The following is an 18,675-nucleotide window of genomic DNA, read 5'->3' as shown; positions in this document are numbered from 1 at the left end:
ATTGATACCTAGCTTTGATGATACTCATTCCCTCGTATGGACAGAGAGGAAAATAGATTAAAGAAAGAAAATCATAGAAACGGGCGTCAGTTCCGTTGAATATGACATAATGCCGTATACCGAAATGGATAAAAATCGCTGTGATTATCGAACCGTAGCGTCCTTCTGTCCTCCTTTTTGGCTCAGGGTCCACTAGCTCAACTATGTATGCGGGACAGTTATGGATCCCAATTACATACTGCATACTGCATATCCACATCGCGTTTTCCGGGCTTATTTTTTTCTTCTTCTCTCTCCGCGTGAGCCACTCTGCCACTGCAAGACACGTCTGCATGCTTAATGCAATAACACAGGAGAAGCGCAGCATTTCTGCAGGATACTTGAGTAAACTTGAGTAAACTAACCCCATTAGGTATGATTTAGAAGTGGTGGATACACTAAAACATACCTAATGTAAGTAAATATTACCTGTCACGTCGAATCGCATTGGCATTAGGAAACAGATTTATCGTTGTTAATGTAAAACAATATTTGAAAATAAGTTTTAAGTCTAACTACCTATGTTTACTATTGTAGCATAGATACTACATACGTATTTGGGTACCGTATGTATTCCAACGACTTATATTTATAACCGACGCTAGACCTTATTAAGGTATTAATATTCCTCTCCATTGACTTATGCGAGACAAGCAAGACAAGGCTCCGGGGGGTCGTGGCTGAGTCGATGCAATTAAGGACGTATCCACTCGCCGTTATCCACGTTTAATCTAGCCAATTATAGGGTCGCATGGTGCCCAACCTCCGTACTCTGTACCTCCGTACAACCTCCGTACTCTGTACCTCCGTACTCTGTATCCACCCACTCAGCTGCCAACTTTGTCGCTTTACACGACAACACAATCTTGCACTCGCATCTTCAACCCACCCCCTATCCCTCTGGTGTCACCAAATACCAATTACAGCGACGACGACGACATCAAACCAGAGGATATTCGCCAAATAATATCTGTTTCGATTTTTCCTTATATCGTCCCCTCCGCGTATCCCTCGCCCGACCAGCAATAATCATCGTCTTAACGTCTTAAGGCAACTAGGTCGTGGGTGAGGGTTTCAGGTGCATTCGTTCGGAATCCCACTCGAACGACGCCCAATCTGCGGATGCGAAATATGCCTACGTTCGTAAACGACGAAAACTCGCCCATTTATTATCAAAACTCCGGCGTCGTCCATCTCAGAGACGATCACGAACCCGATTTCCACAAGCTAACTGATCCTAAAGAAGCCTTTCTTCCAAGGCAGTTGTCTACGGCAATTGACGCGAATGAGAGCTTCGACGACAATTCATCTTCACATTCATCACACAGCTCTGGCCCTCAGGTACGAATGAACGCGGATGGGCTACCCCCTTCCAGCATGACACCTCTGCCCAATGGCAGGTCAGGTAGAGACGTGAATGGCGTGGCCTCGGCTGGCCAAGACTCCAAGTATTATTCAAACATGAAAGGACCTTTGTCTGGAAGGAGCTCGTCGGAGCGCCAACCTACTACTAATGGCATGCCACCGCCTCCTGAAAACCAGCGTAAAAATACGTCCGAATCCCAAATAAAGCGGTCTTCGGTGGAATCTCGCACTTCTTCACAACATCCCATCGAACTACCACGGAGGTCGTCAAATAACGGCGATTTTCAAGGCGCAGACTGTATTTACGGCAATAATATTGGTTCTATATCACAAGAGAATTCGACTTCGAATTATCTGCTACCTAATAACCCTTCATCTTCTAATCTCGATCAAGCTCAACGCACTTCTCCATCGCCCCAGAGATTTTCTTCACCTCCGCACTATCCGCCGACCGGTGCCTCTTCATCGACTTCGGCACTGCAACCACCTCCGACGACTGGTCTAAAACATCGGCACACGCTGGAGGTGCCTAGGGCTCAACCAAGCCGAGGTTCGAGGGATAGTAACGATACGGTATATGCTACTGGTAGGTTTTCTCCTACCGCGGCCGGGTCATCGCAGCGTCGAGGGTCTCTTAATCTGGGAAGACGGAATACACGTTCCCTGCACTCCGATGTGCCTCGCGACGAAGTACTACCAGATGACGACGCGTTGAGGTGGGCTGAAGCATACCGACAAAAACGGGCAAAGAAAAAGAAGCAAGAAGAGGATGATGACAGAGTTCTGGTCGGAACTAAGGTCGACGAGAACCACGCAAATTGGACAACAGCATACAATATGTTAACAGGTATTCGAGTGTCTGTCTCGCGTACAAATGCCAAACTCGATCGCCCCCTGACCGATGCCGACTTTGAAACTAAGCAGAAATCGACGTTCGACATGTATGTCTCCGCCAGAGTTAAGCTTGTGTTCCATATACTAACTAGAGCAGTGCGGGTAATGAGTTGGTCCCCTCGGCAAAATACGACTTTAAGTTTAAGGATTATGCGCCCTGGGTTTTCCGGCATCTTCGTGCGCTCTTTGGGTTGGATCCCGCCGATTACCTGATGTCGCTTACGGGCAAATATATCCTATCCGAACTCGGTTCTCCAGGAAAGAGTGGTAGTTTCTTTTACTTCTCAAGAGACTACAAGTATATCATCAAGACTATCCATCATGGAGAGCATAAATTTCTACGGAAAGTCTTGAAAGATTACTATGAACACGTTACAGAGAACCCGAACACCCTCTTATCCCAGTTCTATGGCTTACACCGCGTCAAAATGCCATACGGGAAAAAGATTCACTTTGTTGTCATGAACAATCTCTTCCCTCCTCACCGTGATATTCACACAACGTTTGACCTCAAGGGTTCGACGGTAGGACGAGACTATCGAGAGGAAGAGCTCGAGAAAAATCCGCGCGCCACATTGAAGGACCTCAACTGGCTTCGACGGAAACGGCATCTCGAGCTCGGAATACAGAAGAAGCAGCTATTTTTGCAGCAGTTGGAGCGTGACGTTCGGCTCCTTCAGAAGCTGAAGATAATGGATTACTCGCTTTTGATAGGCATCCACGACTTGCGAAAGGGAAATGAGGAAAACCTTAGAGACAAGACTCTACAGGTATTTAACCCTGGAGGAGATAACCCTTCGGATGAAAGTTTCGACCCTAGCTCTGTCCTCATGAGGACGCCATCGAAGCTGGAAAATGCACGCAAAGCGAGGGAGTTACGGCAAATGATTAAAGCTGAGCGACCCGTACCCGTAGGCCAAACCAGCAGTAGAATGCCGGACGAGTTAGCTGAGGGGCACACTCGAGGTGGAATGTTCTACAGTGACGATGGTGGTTTACGCGCAACTCACGAGGACAACACTGCAGGTGAAGAAGTTTACTACCTTGGAGTCATCGACTGCTTGACCCATGTGAGTTGCAATACTATCTATATTTATTAGTGCCCTCTTGTATTCACAGCTAACTTTTCGACAGTATGGTGTTATCAAGAAGATAGAGCACTTTTGGAAAGGCCTATCCAGTGATCGTAGCCAAATCTCTGCTCTCCCACCTGAGGAGTATGGCGAGCGGTTCATCAAGTTTATGTCTGGTATCACAATGTCTCCAGAAGAGGCCGCAAGGGATGCGCACGATCGCGAAGCTGCCGCAGCGCTTGCTGCAGCCGAAATGGAGCGCACCAATCAAGAAGCATTACAGGTACCTGGATCCAGTAGTGCGCCGCCTGTGCCGTCGTATTTACCTCCCGCACCGCCAGGTATGAGAAGCCCGAACTCACCCGAGCCAAATCCTACCTTAGAAAAGGCCCTGAAAAAGGCTACTAAGAATGAGGAGGATCTTGCTAAAGAGGAACAAGTCCCGGAACGTAAGATTACAACCGCTGTATCACCAGGGGCGAGATCTAACTCGCATGCTGTTTTACCCGTCGTTGAGGAGACGGCGGAAGCGGGCTCGGTGGGGGAGCGGAGTCGGGGCGATAGCGCTAGTGAAACCCGGCCCTACACACCATCGATAACGGAAAGGCAGGATGGATTTACTACTTTGGGTCCCCATGGTATTGGGGGTAGAGGTCCACCAACACCGCCGAAGTCTAGTTACTTGGAGCCCGAGCCCGGATACGAGGACGAACGAAAAAGGGGTGGCGTAAGTGGTGGGTTCAGGTATCTGAGGAGCAAGCTCAGTCGCGAAAGCCTTGGAAAAGCCTTACCGCCAGTTCCCAGGTAAGAGTCTGATGTCGAGGAATGTTGGGGTGCTGGCGTTTTGGGGATAGGCGCCAAAGGATTACTAACTACATTTACTGGAAACATGAATATCGAAGACCAGCAGCAATTAATATTGAAAGGATGAGGAACCTAATGAGAAATCCGGCTTTGGGTCGATTCGAAGATGAAGGCCCGAAGTAGAAAAGGAATACAAACGAGTCGAGGAACCATCATCAGCCTTGTTGAAGTGATGGCCTATAGACGAAGAAGCCGGAGTAGGTTTTTTCGTGCGATTATCACTGTTTCAGAAGAAGAGAGCTTCAACTGATTAGCCTTTCTACATTTGGCAGACTGCTTTTTTGAGCACGGGAGAGCGTTCCTTCCCCCCTATTCCCTTTGTTTGCTGCTGAGCATATCATTGTGTTTGTACAGAAAGACATGATACCACCATTGCATAAACTGCATGAATCTGACGAGCCTGCTGTTTCAATTCGTCTATTACTTATTTTTTGTCTTCAGGTGTTTTTTTTCCCCGCGTGTTGGGATTCAATATGTATAATACCATAGACCTCGACGGCTTTGGCGCGTTCGTCCACCGTCGCTGGATGCTTAGTATTTCTTTAGAAGGTTTATAGAAATGAAAGGGAGTGTTGTTCCATCTATTAGCAGTTGTGATATGTTTATTGTACTTTAGCTTATGCTTTTTGAGTGGCCGATGTGCTGTTGTTATTTGTCTCCTTTTATTTCCCCTGCTTTATTTAAGGGTGCGGGTAGGAAGTGAGAAAATAACTCTATTAAACCACGAAGACTCGGACCTATCTAACACTAGGCCATTGCTATGGGTTTAAAAGCGCAGCCTGTCTAGAGAAAGTAAGACTTGCGGTAGAAGTTTTTACATCAGGATATGCTTTTACGGTGAGAAATACGACTCAATACGTTCCCCCTCCTCCCCAGATAGTCTCTTTGGTGGCGCCATAGCGACGTATGAAGTCCTAGCCAACCAATACAGTACCCCATCCTAATTTATAAGCTTGTGGACCCTATGACCCTTTCGACTTTGATATCAACGTGATCAGCCAGGGGAAGGCTATCACTATGTTTGTTCCAAAGCTGGCGGAGTGGATATCAGGCAGAGCCGCGTATCTAAATAAAGCGGACTTCCACCAGCCTGGTTTATAGCAAGATTCCCATAGTATCAATTATGAAAGGCCCTTCTATCGAACACAAGTACAACCCAAGAGGGGTCATTACGGAAAACAGCTGTGGGGGACGAGGATTGGGGAGCGTAGCCCGACGAATAAGGGGTAATAGATTTGCAGATAGATACCCCAAATTGATATATCTTACATGAATACTAAACACCATTTTAAGCCTCACGGGAAAATTACGTACTTCAAGTAGTGTGTGCCTCGAATATCTAGAAAAACAGGGACGTGGCGATCATCACAATAACATTCGATAAAACCATGAGGTTAATATCAAAGACTGCCTAGGTAGTTAGGTACCCAAGTTCAACCAATAACCTCAAGATAGCAATTCCTCTCAACATATTTATCCAAATATCGTAGTAGTAGAATCTCCAACTGAAAATATCAATCTCTTTTCCCGATCGGCAAAATTTTCTTCGTCCTCGCCTAACTTTTCAGCCACGCTTTTGCTGTAAAAGATTTTCAGAAATGCATCCCGTGATTCCTTGCTCTCCCAGGTCATTACTGTCAGCGAGTCGAACGGGATATCCGCTAATTTCCCCGAGTGCATGATAGTGGGAAGCAACTCTTCGTTTGGGGTTGTTCTTTCGGGCGGGGTTGTTGAATCAGTATGCCCATGCTCGGATTTTGTATCCCTAGAGATATAGTAACGTGTATGGGTTGAAGGCATCGTTGATCCAAAGAGCGATTTTAAGAGGGGGACGTGGACAGTGTCATAATACATGCGGAATTGGGACGAGGATATACCCTCTTTCCGCTGGAGCAGTACGATTAAGGTATAAGTCATGCTCGTTCCGTCTCAGCTGGTAAGATGCTGGGTTGCGTAAATATTCTATGTTTTGTAGACTAAGGTTCGGTGTTCATAAAGGAGCACTCATCCCTCCCCTTTTATAGTTATGAGGGCTCGGCATTTTATGCCATTTACGTTATGACACGGTAGCATACAGCGCAGGATAAGAACGTTGAACACCGCGTGGCGTTGTGCTTATAGAGAGATCTCCGGAGGTAAAATGGCGCAGGACTACTGCCAATGGCTAGAATTTTCATCATTATATGTTGCTTCTTCTCTTTGGGGTAATAGGTTATCAGCTAATCGCTAGCTGCGAATAACGATGTCACCGAGATCAGTCACTGTCCCGGAGCGATTAAACGGGGATCATCATTATCACGTCATCGGTGGGATTAGGAAACACTTTGCGTTGTGGCACACTCTTCTTACAGCTTTATGCAGATGTACAACTTGCGTCTTGATAAATGAGTGCCTACTTTAGCAAAGGGGCTTAAGCAGCTGCTGGGGGTGTATAGGTGTAGTACTACAAGGTATATTCGCTTATTCGAGTTGTAGCTTCACGAAGATACTGTATTCGTCAAATATAAGCGGCTTAATAATGAGATAATAGTTACCAAGGTTTATAGAGTAGCATTCTAAAGTATTAGTATGACATCTGGTCAATTACTAGGTAAACAATCGCCAAACTTCGAAACTTATACTGGTGTTTAAATCAAATACACCAATGAAATTCACATATTTTAACTTTTGTGATGAAACGTAGGCTATAGAGAAATATTGATGCGCGTATTAAAAAGTAACTTAATGTACATATGTAGTCAGGATCAAGGTGACATGGCTTCCATACTCAGGTAGGTATGATATAATTACCTCCTAGGGATATTCCGAAAGGAACCTGCGGCTATATCGAAAGATTTAAGGATTTAGTCTATTGCCACGTTGCACGAGCGGCTAAGGATCATGAATACAAGAAAGGAGAGTTTCTATTAAAGGGGTTTTATTCTCTCTATGATACTTAAATTAACTACTGGCGGTACTCTAAGGTCAGCTAGGTAAAAGGCTTCCTTATATAGGTATCTAGACTATATCGTCAGTACTAGTACTACGAAACTCTTGAAATACTTAGACGCTTTGCATCTAAGATACTAGGAGGTGCGTAGGGTTTCAGGGGTATCACGTGATCTCCTTCCCGCATGACCTAGGCTATTATTAACCCTCTATCCGTGCATCAAGCCCCCTATTTATGCCTTAGGCTTAGTTTGTAACAGAGAACAGGATAGATCGACATAAAGTTGTAAAGGTGCAAGTCCACCAGGAGCTGAAAGGTATCACGTGATATAATAACCCGATGCCCCCTTTTTGTATATTCCTTCTTAACCGTATGGCTCGAACCTTACATTGCTGTTGTTTTCTTTCCTCCTGGCTAGTAAATTCAGATACTTGGGATACTATTTCACGATACGGTAACCATGGTTATTAGTTCGTGCGACTTCACTATCTTCAGTTTCGTGACGATTGTCTTTCCTCTCTTACTTCTAGCAAGTCATTGCTACTATAGTTATCGTCATCATAGTTCACCCATTAATTCATTTTACGCCCACTATCACTTACCATAATTACTTCATTCCCTTTGCGAGAACATGAATTAGGTAGAGGAGTTCTCGATAGAATTATACCACCAGTTTGTTACTTACGAAATTACTTGTAGAGCCTAAAAATATTTATGAGCATACGAACTTTTTCATTTGGGAAACATCTGGATTACAGAAGATCTTGACTCAATACGAATCCAGTCATCTGTTTATACTCGGTCTTCCGTAATCACAATCTATTTAGTGTATAAGACTCTCAAACCCTTCCTAATCGATCCGTGGCGATGTGTGAGCCTGTCAGTAGAACCATGTACGTTCAGGAAAACTCGACGTCAAAGTAAACCGGCGTATTATCTCGTTAAGCGGAACCGTATCTAAATCGATCACATATTTTTTAGGATTGTAGTTCCTAGACGCATGAATGAAGAACTCCACAAGGTTGGCTGTGCGTCGGGGACCGTCTTCCTCCAAGTGGTCGTGGGCGAGACAGTGGTCGCTTAGATGGGCATAAACAAGGGAGAAGAACTCTCGCACTTCGCTCTTCTTGAGTGGACCATCTTTGAACTTGGGATATAATTGTTCACACGTTGCAAAGATGCGGTATAAATTAGTCGCTATAGTTAGCCGCGGCGTAGTCTGCCATGTTCCTCCAGAGAGAAGCACTGTGAAAATATGTGTTAGAGTAGGGCTCTTGGCCCAGGTTCAGAACTAGCAAGCAGCCAAGGTAGCTAACACATACAGGCATTGAAAGCAACCAAGTCACAGTGATCCAAAGACCATACGCTGCGAAAGTCCATCGTAGGAAACCAGGTATATGCTTTCTCATTCGTTTTAGGTTGGGATTCGTCAGAGAGCGAATGGATGAAATAGGGGGTAGGCATTTCGTAATTAGAATCCATTTTGATCTGCTGTTGCCTGGCTGAGAGCTAGAGAGATGTTGAAGAGGCCTCGGAAATTATCGATATGAGAACTCGGCAAACGTCCACATTCCCGGCTCAGTTGGGTGTGAGAGCAACTTAGTTAGGGGGATAATGAAGACTATTAATATACTTTGAAAGTATGGCAAGTGTTTTGTACTTAATAGAGGGTGAGTTGGCAATGAAAAACGAGTAGAGAAACAGGGCTGTGTTATGTTAGACCTAGGACAACAACATTTAAACCCGATGTACATTGTAGTGCGGGACGGGATTTTGATATCACCCGAATGTGCACAAATGAATGCATTTAGGAAGAAAGTCAGGATGATTATTCTTATGAATGTATGAATTATTAGCATATATTCCGAGCTGCGCCGATTAAATTTGTACTTAGCGCACATTCGCTCACATTCACATATTATCCAGGGTAGCCTTCCAAATTATCTAGCTTCTTCATACTGGCTTAAATGTCGTTACACAAACCATCCCGATTTATTGTTATCCACGTATGTACTACGGAGGTATAAATCACAATTGTACTGTTTTGATTATATTGTACTAAGCTTGAAAATCAGATAGCACTGTTAGAACACCTGTATGATACTCCTAGGTTGCAAATAACCTTTTTCCACTTTATGTTCCGGAGCTGGCGTGTGATCTACATGATATAATAGATAGGACGAAGCCTCCTTGAATAAATTTATCGAAAACTGCCCAGTATTTTAATGTGACCCCGTACTGACCGAGAGCTAACGTTCTGTATGCCTTAGGTACCTCCTAGATAGTACCCAAGGCTTTGATATGAACTAAGGCAGATTTCTCCTGTGCCGTTCTTCGTAGCCATATAGAAGGTTACGCTTCTCCTCTCTTACTTACAGCCTCTCGAAAAGATACTTGTGACATATCTCGAGAGGCCAAACGACCCGTCGCAGCGTTTCTCGCCTCAAGTCCTCAGGCGGGGTGACGCGACACCCATCGAGACACCATCCAACTGCCTCGTCCTTCACCTTACTGCTCCGCTGCCGGGTGGCGGCAGCACCAAATGCATACTCTTGTATCCCAATAAGCCTAGTAATTCTATACGCCTTTTTGCAACACTCATTCCATGCCGACATAATTGCCTTGAAGAATGGATCTGCGTTTACCCAGAAATTGCATATATCCCAAATATTGGTTAGTACCTGCTACTCACATTCTGTTTAAACACCTATTACGTCCAACAATTTTCCCAGCCGAGTATTTGAGCTGCTTAAGCTTCCCTGAGTACTTCCATAATATTGCGGAACTTTTGAATATGATGTATGAATAGATCATATTTTGCCTTGCCTAGTTGACCTTCTACCCAGTCCGCAACTGTCCCGTCTTAGCTGTGATGAGTGGTTTGAGCACTGGTTGCTATTCCCTCGATCCAGATATGCCTGCGTTTTTTGTGACGAGCATATTGGCAACAGGTATATCACGGAATTGTGTATTAGTGCCGAAATGGATTAAAAAGGACCCTGTAGTCAAACTCCCTTGGCTGATCGGAGGACGTCAAACTTCGGAGTTGCGATAATTAATAATTAACGTGCAGGCATTCTTGGACCGGCACCGTTACGACAACTTGGGGTTAAGTATATCCGGGGACGTGGGGGACAAGGGGAGAATGGATATGGAATCGGCATCGGCCCCTCCTTGTGGGGTTTACATAAGTTCTGTTCGCGTGCGTCGACTAATCAGACACCGTGGTCGTGCCGAGGTAGGTACAATACCTTAGGTAGACTTGGGGGTTACATTCTTAAAAGGTTACATTCTTAAAGTCTAAAGATTCAATTAATGTCATGATCAGAAGCCGCGCCTACCGGGAAAGGCAAGAACATTAGTAACTGACTTACGGATTACACATCCAAATATACAGGAAAGGACATCCGAGTCCTCCAAGCTTCCAACCGCGGCAATAGCCCGTAAAACTTGTACAACTCGGGAGACACAAGGCCCGAACTGATGCTTTTTACTTACTTTATTCTTACTCACACCACTTTATCCCCTGTCTAGTGAGAGTAGCATATGCATTACGCTGAGTATTGCATTGAAAGTGGGAAAAGTATACTCGCTGTCTTAAATCTAAGTGGCTCACCTAGGTTTATCACATCTGCGTGTGAATGTGCCTATGACATCATCTAACATTTCTGACGGTCTTGACTTTTTGTTACTTGTATGCCATATCCACTTATATCCACCTATACCCGCCTTGTTCCTACCAGACGTAGTCTTGTTTAAGAATATATAAGAGTCGGGATAACCCTGATAGCGTTTCTACTTCTCCTTTAACCCCATACTATTATTCAGAGCTTCCCGGCCCTCTATACTCTTACACACTTACACTATTCCGATATACCAGCACCCCGTTCAAACATCCAACATATTACACCATAAACATGCCTCAGCCAATCCCCAAGTCGGACAGCTTAATCGACCTTTTCAACCTCAAGGGCAAGGTCATCGTTATCACCGGTGCCTCTGGTCCTCGGGGAATGGGCATCGAGGCCGCTCGTGGCTGCGCTGAGATGGGTGCTGAACTTGCTATCACATACTCCTCGCGAAAAGAGGGTGCCGACAAGAACGTGGAGGAGTTAACTAAGGCCTATGGCGTCAAAGTCAAGGCTTACAAGTGCGACATATCTGAGTTCGCCAACTGCGAGCAGCTCGTCCGCGACGTCGTGAAGGACTTCGGCCACATCGACGGCTTTATCGCCAATGCTGGGGCTACTGCTGATGGCGGCGTCATTGATGCTTCGAGAGAGGATTGGGACAAGGTCATTCAGATCGACCTGAACGGCACCGCATACTGCGCCAAGGCCGTCGGTCCCCACTTCAAGAAGCAGGGCCACGGCTCATTCATCATCACCGCCTCCATGTCCGGCCACATTGCCAACTTCCCGCAGGAGCAGACCTCCTACAACGTCGCCAAGGCCGGCTGCATCCATATGGCCCGATCCCTGGCTAACGAATGGCGCGACTTCGCTCGGGTCAACTCCATCTCGCCCGGATACATCGATACCGGCCTGTCGGACTTCATCGAGAAGAAGACGCAGGACTTATGGTACTCCATGGTACCTATGGGCCGTCCTGGCCTGGCGAAGGAGTTGAAGGCGGCCTATGTGTACTTGATTAGCGACGCCAGCACGTACACGACCGGCGCTGATATTGTTATTGATGGCGGATACACTTGCAGATAGATGTGAGAGTGTCATATTCCTAGATAGATTGATACCTTGGGCATAGACGAGGTAGACGAGGCGTCCGGAGTCGATCAATCATATCATTTATTACCTTTTATAGAAGATAGAAAAATAACAGATATTAATTCTGTGATGCTCTTCAATTGCCCTGATAATTGTATATCTTTATAACCTTGGGAATATTTTCTCTGGTATTTTACGTAGACGTAGGTGAAGGACATCCCTTTTTTATACTTTTGAGGTGCAATAGTTGCGCCTAAGAACCGCCACTGGCGGGTTGGTGAGTTGAGACCGGTTAGGCTGGCGCTGCTAAGGTTCTGGACGAGGCACCTAGGACAAGGGATATGCTGCCGAGGGGCTTCCGTTTTCCGACCTGTCCGAGGAGCCCAGTACGCACTGCCGGGAATTTCGACTCGGTCAAAAGTATCAATGAAATAGACAGATCACACGGCACAACGAAGCATCAATATACCCATACCTCTTCAGCCTCGGCGAGCGTGGGAGGCAGATCACGGTCCCGAACCGTCATAGACCGTCATATTCTTCGAGTACGCGACCCAAACGCCTTGATAGATCCGGCGGGTCTGCTTCGTCCTTTTCGTATCGTCACCGAGATGAAACAGGAATTATATACTAATAAGATGCCCCAGTCAGACCTTTGTGACACTTACACTATGTATTCGAATGAACGTTAGTTAATATACGTAAGGGGTGCTAGCCCTATGGAAGGCTTACGGACTTAGCATCTATTTAAATTAGTTACACGGCGTTATCGCCGAGAATATCGGTGATTGGGACACCCCTGGTAAAATCGATGCCACACCCCCTTGCCCCCCCATCTTAATATTGGAGAGAGCTTGTCTTTTTTTCCTGCAGGTTCAAAGTTTCTCGAGGGGCTCAAATACGTAGGTAGCTTAGGAGGTAGGTAGACACTGCATTCTACAACTCATACTTGGGGGGGGGTTAGGTAACTTTCGTCATCGTGGGGATCGGCCTACGTAGCCAAGAAATGATATCTGATTTACACTACACGCTTTACTTTTTGTTTCGGTGAAAGATACCGAGCTTTACTTGGCTGCTTGGACCTCTTTCGTATGTAGAAGTACAACCCCCACTCCTGACGTTTATGTATCTTATCCGATCCTTCAGGTCGTCTTGGCGAGATACAGGTGCTTTTGCGTGGGCCTAAAATCCTGTCGGCTCTTCCCGCTGGTCCGGGCTACCACTTGTGTCATAATCCACGCGTCGACATATGTATCTTGTCGTTACTATAGGTATATGTAGAAGGCTCCGTTTGCCATCAATTGGTTGCATCCGCATCCCATTGACGGTTATGGTTCACGGGTGGTCTAATGGGAACCCTGGGTTCACGTGAGAGCTGGTCCTTTGATGGAACCTTCATTTCCAATATTATCTTACACCTGGTTCTCCGACACCATGTGCAGTTTCGCCTGCTTACCTGCTTAATAATTCCGGGTCGTAAGTTATCAGCAGGCTGGGGTCGCGATGCAGTTCAGCTTGCTGGGGAGTATGCAAAGTGATAGGCCCGAATCAAGGGTCCGGGAAGCTCAAGAATGGGAAAGAGTAGCATTTTCTTTTAATTCTAGATAGTTATATACTTACCTGGGTATGTATGTATTCCATACTACTTCCTTTTCTTGTTACTCTACTCTATCACACGTTATGGGATACGATACCTCCATAGCTTTTTGAGCAGTGTAGACTCTCGCCGTCAAATACTCGCGAGTAGCATGAGATAACGAGGAGATAGCTTATCTCTAGCTCAGACGCTGTGGATTAGACGAGACTGACGTAAAACAAGACTAACTCCTAGTCCGCAAGAAGCGATTCCGGTGGAGCTGAACGGGTTTTTTTTTGGTTTTAAAGCTATCGCCACAAGTCCGATCCGATATACCTCCCCTCGAGACTCGATCAATTCGTCCGGCTTTCCTCTGGACCGGACCGGCTGGGTATTATTATTATTTCAGCCCTAAGTTTACGACCCTACCGAAATCGCCGTTTTTTATTGCTCGATGGCAGACGACATTCCGAACATGTCCGACTCGAATATTAAGGCGCAAGACGGCGTGGCCGAGGCCGCGACGGATCCGAATTTCGGCGTAGATGAGAAGAGACTTATGCGCAAGCTTGATTTATACATAATACCTCTTGTTATGCTCCTTTGTAAGTAGTATAACTAATGCTCTTTTTTAAACCTTCTGTCCTTAAGTCTCTCTGGGGTATTGTTATTTGCTAGTTATTGTGAAATTAATAGTTAACTAATGTCAAATTGTGTAGATACATTTAGTTTCTTGGACCGGTATATACTCCGCCAATCATTCATCTAACTTCGGGATTGGGTTTTAACTAGCTCTAGTGTAAACATCGGTAATGCACGTCTTTACCGTATGGAGGAAGATCTTGGGTTGGTAGGGAATCAGTTCCAAGTAGCTGTCTCTATCTTCTTCGTCACGTGTTAGTCATCCCTTCTTTAAAGCGAAAGCTATAGCATCTTGAGATGTGGAGGGCTCTTATTAGTTCGTTCAGCTCTAACTTTTCAAGGCTCGTAGATCTCTTCTTTGAAGTGCCTTCAAATTTGGTACTAAAACCCTTGACGCCTTCTCGATATATCGCCTTCATCGCTTTCGGCTGGGGAATTATTGCGACGTGTACGGGGTTTGTTCACAGCTATGGCGCACTTATTGCCGTGCGTGTGATTCTCGGTGTTGTCGAGGCTGGGCTCTTCCCGGGTTTAAATGTTTATCTGACCTTCTTCTACACGAAACAAGAGCTCGCTCTTCGTGTCGGCTACCTCTTCGTCAGCGCCGCTATTGCGGGTGCTCTGGGCGGATTGTTAGCTTATGGCATTGGCCAGATGGATGGAATTTCTGGGTACAGCGGGTGGAGATGGATCTTTATCATCGAGGGCCTCCCGAGCATCGTCTTAGGCGTCGTTGCCTTCTTCTTCCTCCCCAACGATATCGACCATGCCTACTTCTTGACCCCCGAGGAGAAGAAACTAGCCAACGAGCGGCACCTTCGCCACTACGGGTTCACCAAAAGCGCACAAAAGTTTAGTAAGAACGACATGTTGGCTGCGTTTAAGGACTGGAAGGTTTGGATGTTCTGCGTTGCGCAGTTTGGCGTAGACACTTTGTTATACGGTAAGATGCATAGTCCTGGAATTAATCAATTTTAGGAAAATCAACCTAACACTTTTAATCTAGGCTACTCTACGTTCTTGCCAACGATTATCCGAGGTTTAGGACAGTGGTCGACCGCGGAGATTCAGTTGCTCACCATTCCGTGTTATTTCGTTGGCGCTGTGACTTATATGGGAATCGCAATTTTGTCGGATCGAATGCAGATGCGCGGCCTCTTCACTGTGGCTTTTGGTGCTGTTAGTGTGGTTGGATATGGTGTACTGCTTTCAGACTCATCAGCTGGCGTACATTATTTTGGGTATGTCTGGCTATCGATTCAGCTCTTGGTGATATAACTAACAATATTCAAGCTGTTTCCTAGTTGCCACTGGACTTTATGTTACCGTTGGCTTACCACTGGCTTGGGTTAGTTCTCAGTTTTGATTCGGCTTATATTTCAGGTTGCTAACAACTTGAATCTAGCTACCAAGCAATACGCCGCGATATGGCAAGCGCACAACAGCCAATGGCATGCAACTCACCTGGGGTAATGCTGCTGGCATCATGTCATCATTCATCTAGTAAGTCTAATTACATTCAGCATATTAACGTTACTCAGTGCTTAACAATTCTCTAGTCCTAGTGCCGATGGACCGCGCTACATCGTGGGCAATGCCGTCTCTTTATCTTTAGTAGGAATGGCCGCTTGCCTTTACGGGTTCTTGTGGTATTGGTTCGCTAGAGAGAACAAGAAGCGTGGCGAGGGACCTCTTACGGCGGCACATGAGAACTTATCTGAAGATGAACTCGCAGAACTAGGTGATGAAAGTCCGAGATATAAGTATACTATTTGAGATAATTTACATAGATGAAAATATAATCTGAGTAGTTGGATTCGAAATTGAGAAATATTCTTATAAGTGGCTTTGGAGTTATCACTTGATTCTTGAGATGCTTAAAATAGGTATAGTTAATGTTCATATGTACTTCGTTAGGTAGAATGCATCCTATTGCTGGCCCCACATTCGAAGATGAGCGCTGGTTAATGCAAATACTTGCGAGAAGCATACAAACTATGGAAACAACTCAAACTCTAGTGTATTAAACAGTTCAATTTAAACTTTAGGTACATGTACCTAATGTGCATGTACGGAATATACAAGTACAAAATTTGCTACAAATAGGTATAAGAGGCAGGCACCGACCGCCTTAGGTACTCTGGTTTTAAGAGCTACCCCACTTTTCGCGATTAGAAGGCGCGTCAAGCTTCAGTTAATTGCTTTAGGGCGCGTCAGTTTCGCATTTCTCGTGACATCACCCACTCCAATCTTTCTCACCACTTCATCTTCTTCCACGTATAACAAGATCTCTACCTATATACCTTCGTTTCTTCTTAATTTCCAATTGTACTTACTACTATTCACACTGGGCTGCTTCTGAAATACCTTCACCATGGGTATTAAAGGCCTATTCCCCATCATCAAAGATGAGGCTCCTGCCGCCATTAAAGAGGGTGACATCAAAAGTCAATTCGGTCGCAAAGTTGCTATAGTGAGTGCTTCTCAAGACCAAGTGTCTAGCTATTTGCATGCTAATCTTAAGATGACAGGATGCGTATGCGTCACTTCATTTTCATCTAATACGGGAAGCGGAAACTAATTCACAACTAGTTCTATGAGCATATACAGCTTCCTGATCGCAGTCCGCTCCGACGGCCAGCAGCTAACAAACGAGTCGGGCGATACCACCTCCCACCTCATGGGCATGTTCTATCGAACTCTACGAATGGTCGATAACGGCATCAAACCTCTCTATGTATTCGATGGCGCACCCCCCAAACTAAAATCGGGTGAACTTGCTCGCCGTTTCCAGCGTAAGGCCGAGGCTAAAGAGGGGCTCGAAGAGGCCAAGGAAACTGGTACAGCCGAAGATGTGGAAAAGTTTTCTCGCCGAACAGTCAAAGTCACCAAGGAGCACAATGCCGAGTGCCAGCAGTTGTTGAAGTTCATGGGTATACCCTACATTATTGCGCCAACCGAAGCCGAAGCACAGTGCGCCGCCCTTGCTAGAGCTGGGAAGGTTTATGCAGCAGCCAGCGAGGATATGGATACGCTATGCTTTGATAGCCCAGTCTTGCTACGTCACTTAACCTTCAGTGAAACGAGAAAAGAGCCGATCCAGGAAATTCACGTTGATAAGGTCCTCGAGGGATTGAATATGGATCGCAAACAAGTCAGTCAAACCTTTCCTCGGATCACATCTACACGTCATGCAAAGTACTAATCTAAACAGTTCGTCGATCTCTGCATTTTACTTGGCTGTGACTATCTCGATCCTATTCCCAAGGTTGGACCTAGCACTGCTTTGAAGCTGATACGCCAGTACGGTACACTCGAGAAAGTGGTTGAATATATCAAGAGTGACTCCAAGTATACACTACCTGAAGATTGGCCCTTTGAGGATGCGCGAGCTTTGTTCTTTGAGCCAGACGTTCGCAAGGCAGATGACCCCCTTTGCGACTTCAAATGGGATAAGCCGGATATTGAAGGATTGGTCAAGTTTCTGGTGACCGACAAGGGTTTTAACGAAGACAGAGTCCGCGCAGGCGGCGCACGATTAGAAAAAGCTACCAAGAGTTCGCAACAGGCTCGCCTAGAGGGCTTTTTCAAGGTAATCCCCAAAACAGATGAGGAAAAGGCCGTGCACAAGCGAAAACTCGAGGAGCAGAACGAAGCTAAAAAGAAGAAGCTGAAGGAAGAAAAGAAAGAGAAGGCTAAAGCTAAGGCGAAGCCTCGCGGAGGTGCTTAGTGATTTAGTCACATTGGGACTATAGTAAACGCACTATCTTCGGAGCTGGTTCAATCGAGTAATTTGTGTTTATCATCTGGGTGGGGATTGTGCTTCAAAACTGGCGTCGTTGGCTTTGCAGGCTTTGCAAAAACCGGAGTTTACGGTAATGAGCGGGCGAGAGTTGATACCAATAGCTATAAAAATACTGGTGCTTCTAGGACTTGCTAATGAGGAATGTTAAGTACTAATAGTATTTCAATGAAGCTAAATGAAATGATCATTGCTCTCAATTGGCTCTGTTGTCTTTACGATTACGGTAATCGGACGAATCTGTTGTGGATCGCTAACCTATGTGGATTCCGGTCGGGTCCGGAAGTAAAAGTGGAACATCGGGATCTGACCGGTATTACCTGAGTTGACTTGCTGGTACTCGGATTCTTATGACATAACCCTTGCGCCATCCGTCAAGTCTTTCCTAGATCAGTGCTCGCAACTACGACTAGAAGGTGAAGAAAGCTTTCATATAGAGTGAAGGCACCCTTGGTTACAATGGACATGAATGGAATTACATAGTACGCCGGGGTTGATCGGGTGGCCCAGGCGCCCATAAGTCTTGCCGTGATTACCTATTACTCCCTAACAATAATATCCCTGAAAAGGACTACATTTGAAGACAAGGTTATAATATAGCGAAGTATTTTGTAAGAATATAAAAAAAAAGAAATATTTATAGATTACATAAATCAATCAGTTTATGAAAGTGAATTAATTTGACCATGTAAACGACACTTTCAATGTGGCTTGACGCAAACAGCAAAGCTAACAACATGCTGGCCCACTTATGAAGAAGCGTTGGA

The 18,675-nt window shown here is 45.5% G+C and overlaps 5 protein-coding genes across 5 annotated transcripts; 3 read left to right on the top strand and 2 right to left on the bottom strand.

Moving 5' to 3' along the window:
* The first annotated feature begins 885 nt into the window (after positions 1–885).
* On the top strand, positions 886–4,815 carry F5Y00DRAFT_247405 (SAICAR synthase-like protein). Its single transcript, XM_048009273.1, has 3 exons — positions 886–2,345; positions 2,396–3,368; positions 3,433–4,815. The coding sequence occupies exons 1-3, from the start codon at positions 1,162–1,164 to the stop codon at positions 4,177–4,179; spliced, it is 2,904 nt and encodes a 967-aa protein (XP_047860946.1). The 5' UTR covers positions 886–1,161; the 3' UTR covers positions 4,180–4,815.
* Positions 4,816–5,708: 893 nt separating this feature from the next.
* Positions 5,709–6,152, bottom strand: F5Y00DRAFT_265982 (uncharacterized protein; the record flags this gene model as incomplete). Its single annotated transcript, XM_048011869.1, has 1 exon — positions 5,709–6,152. The coding sequence occupies one exon, from the start codon at positions 6,150–6,152 to the stop codon at positions 5,709–5,711; it is 444 nt and encodes a 147-aa protein (XP_047860945.1).
* Positions 6,153–8,044: 1,892 nt separating this feature from the next.
* On the bottom strand, positions 8,045–8,646 carry F5Y00DRAFT_273395 (uncharacterized protein; the record flags this gene model as incomplete). Its single annotated transcript, XM_048013168.1, has 2 exons — positions 8,045–8,409; positions 8,487–8,646. 2 exons carry the CDS (start codon positions 8,644–8,646, stop codon positions 8,045–8,047), a joined length of 525 nt encoding a protein of 174 aa, XP_047860944.1.
* Positions 8,647–11,081: 2,435 nt separating this feature from the next.
* F5Y00DRAFT_255587 (L-xylulose reductase) lies at positions 11,082–11,882 on the top strand (the record flags this gene model as incomplete). The annotated part of the gene is made up of 1 exon (XM_048010305.1): positions 11,082–11,882. One exon carries the CDS (start codon positions 11,082–11,084, stop codon positions 11,880–11,882), a length of 801 nt encoding a protein of 266 aa, XP_047860943.1.
* Positions 11,883–13,939: 2,057 nt separating this feature from the next.
* On the top strand, positions 13,940–17,836 carry F5Y00DRAFT_255585 (DNA-repair protein rad2; the record flags this gene model as incomplete). Its single annotated transcript, XM_048010304.1, has 10 exons — positions 13,940–14,069; positions 14,184–14,205; positions 14,263–14,360; positions 14,456–15,049; positions 15,113–15,347; positions 15,400–15,454; positions 15,512–15,609; positions 15,666–15,869; positions 16,699–17,260; positions 17,321–17,836. 10 exons carry the CDS (start codon positions 13,940–13,942, stop codon positions 17,834–17,836), a joined length of 2,514 nt encoding a protein of 837 aa, XP_047860942.1.
* Between the last annotated feature and the right edge of the window lie 839 nt (positions 17,837–18,675).

The sequence above is a fragment of the Daldinia vernicosa genome (assembly GCF_022497035.1).
Source record: "Daldinia vernicosa strain CBS 139.73 unplaced genomic scaffold F5Y00scaffold_63, whole genome shotgun sequence".
Classification (NCBI taxonomy): Eukaryota; Fungi; Ascomycota; class Sordariomycetes; order Xylariales; family Hypoxylaceae; genus Daldinia; species Daldinia vernicosa.
This window is presented reverse-complemented; position numbering and strand designations above follow the sequence as displayed.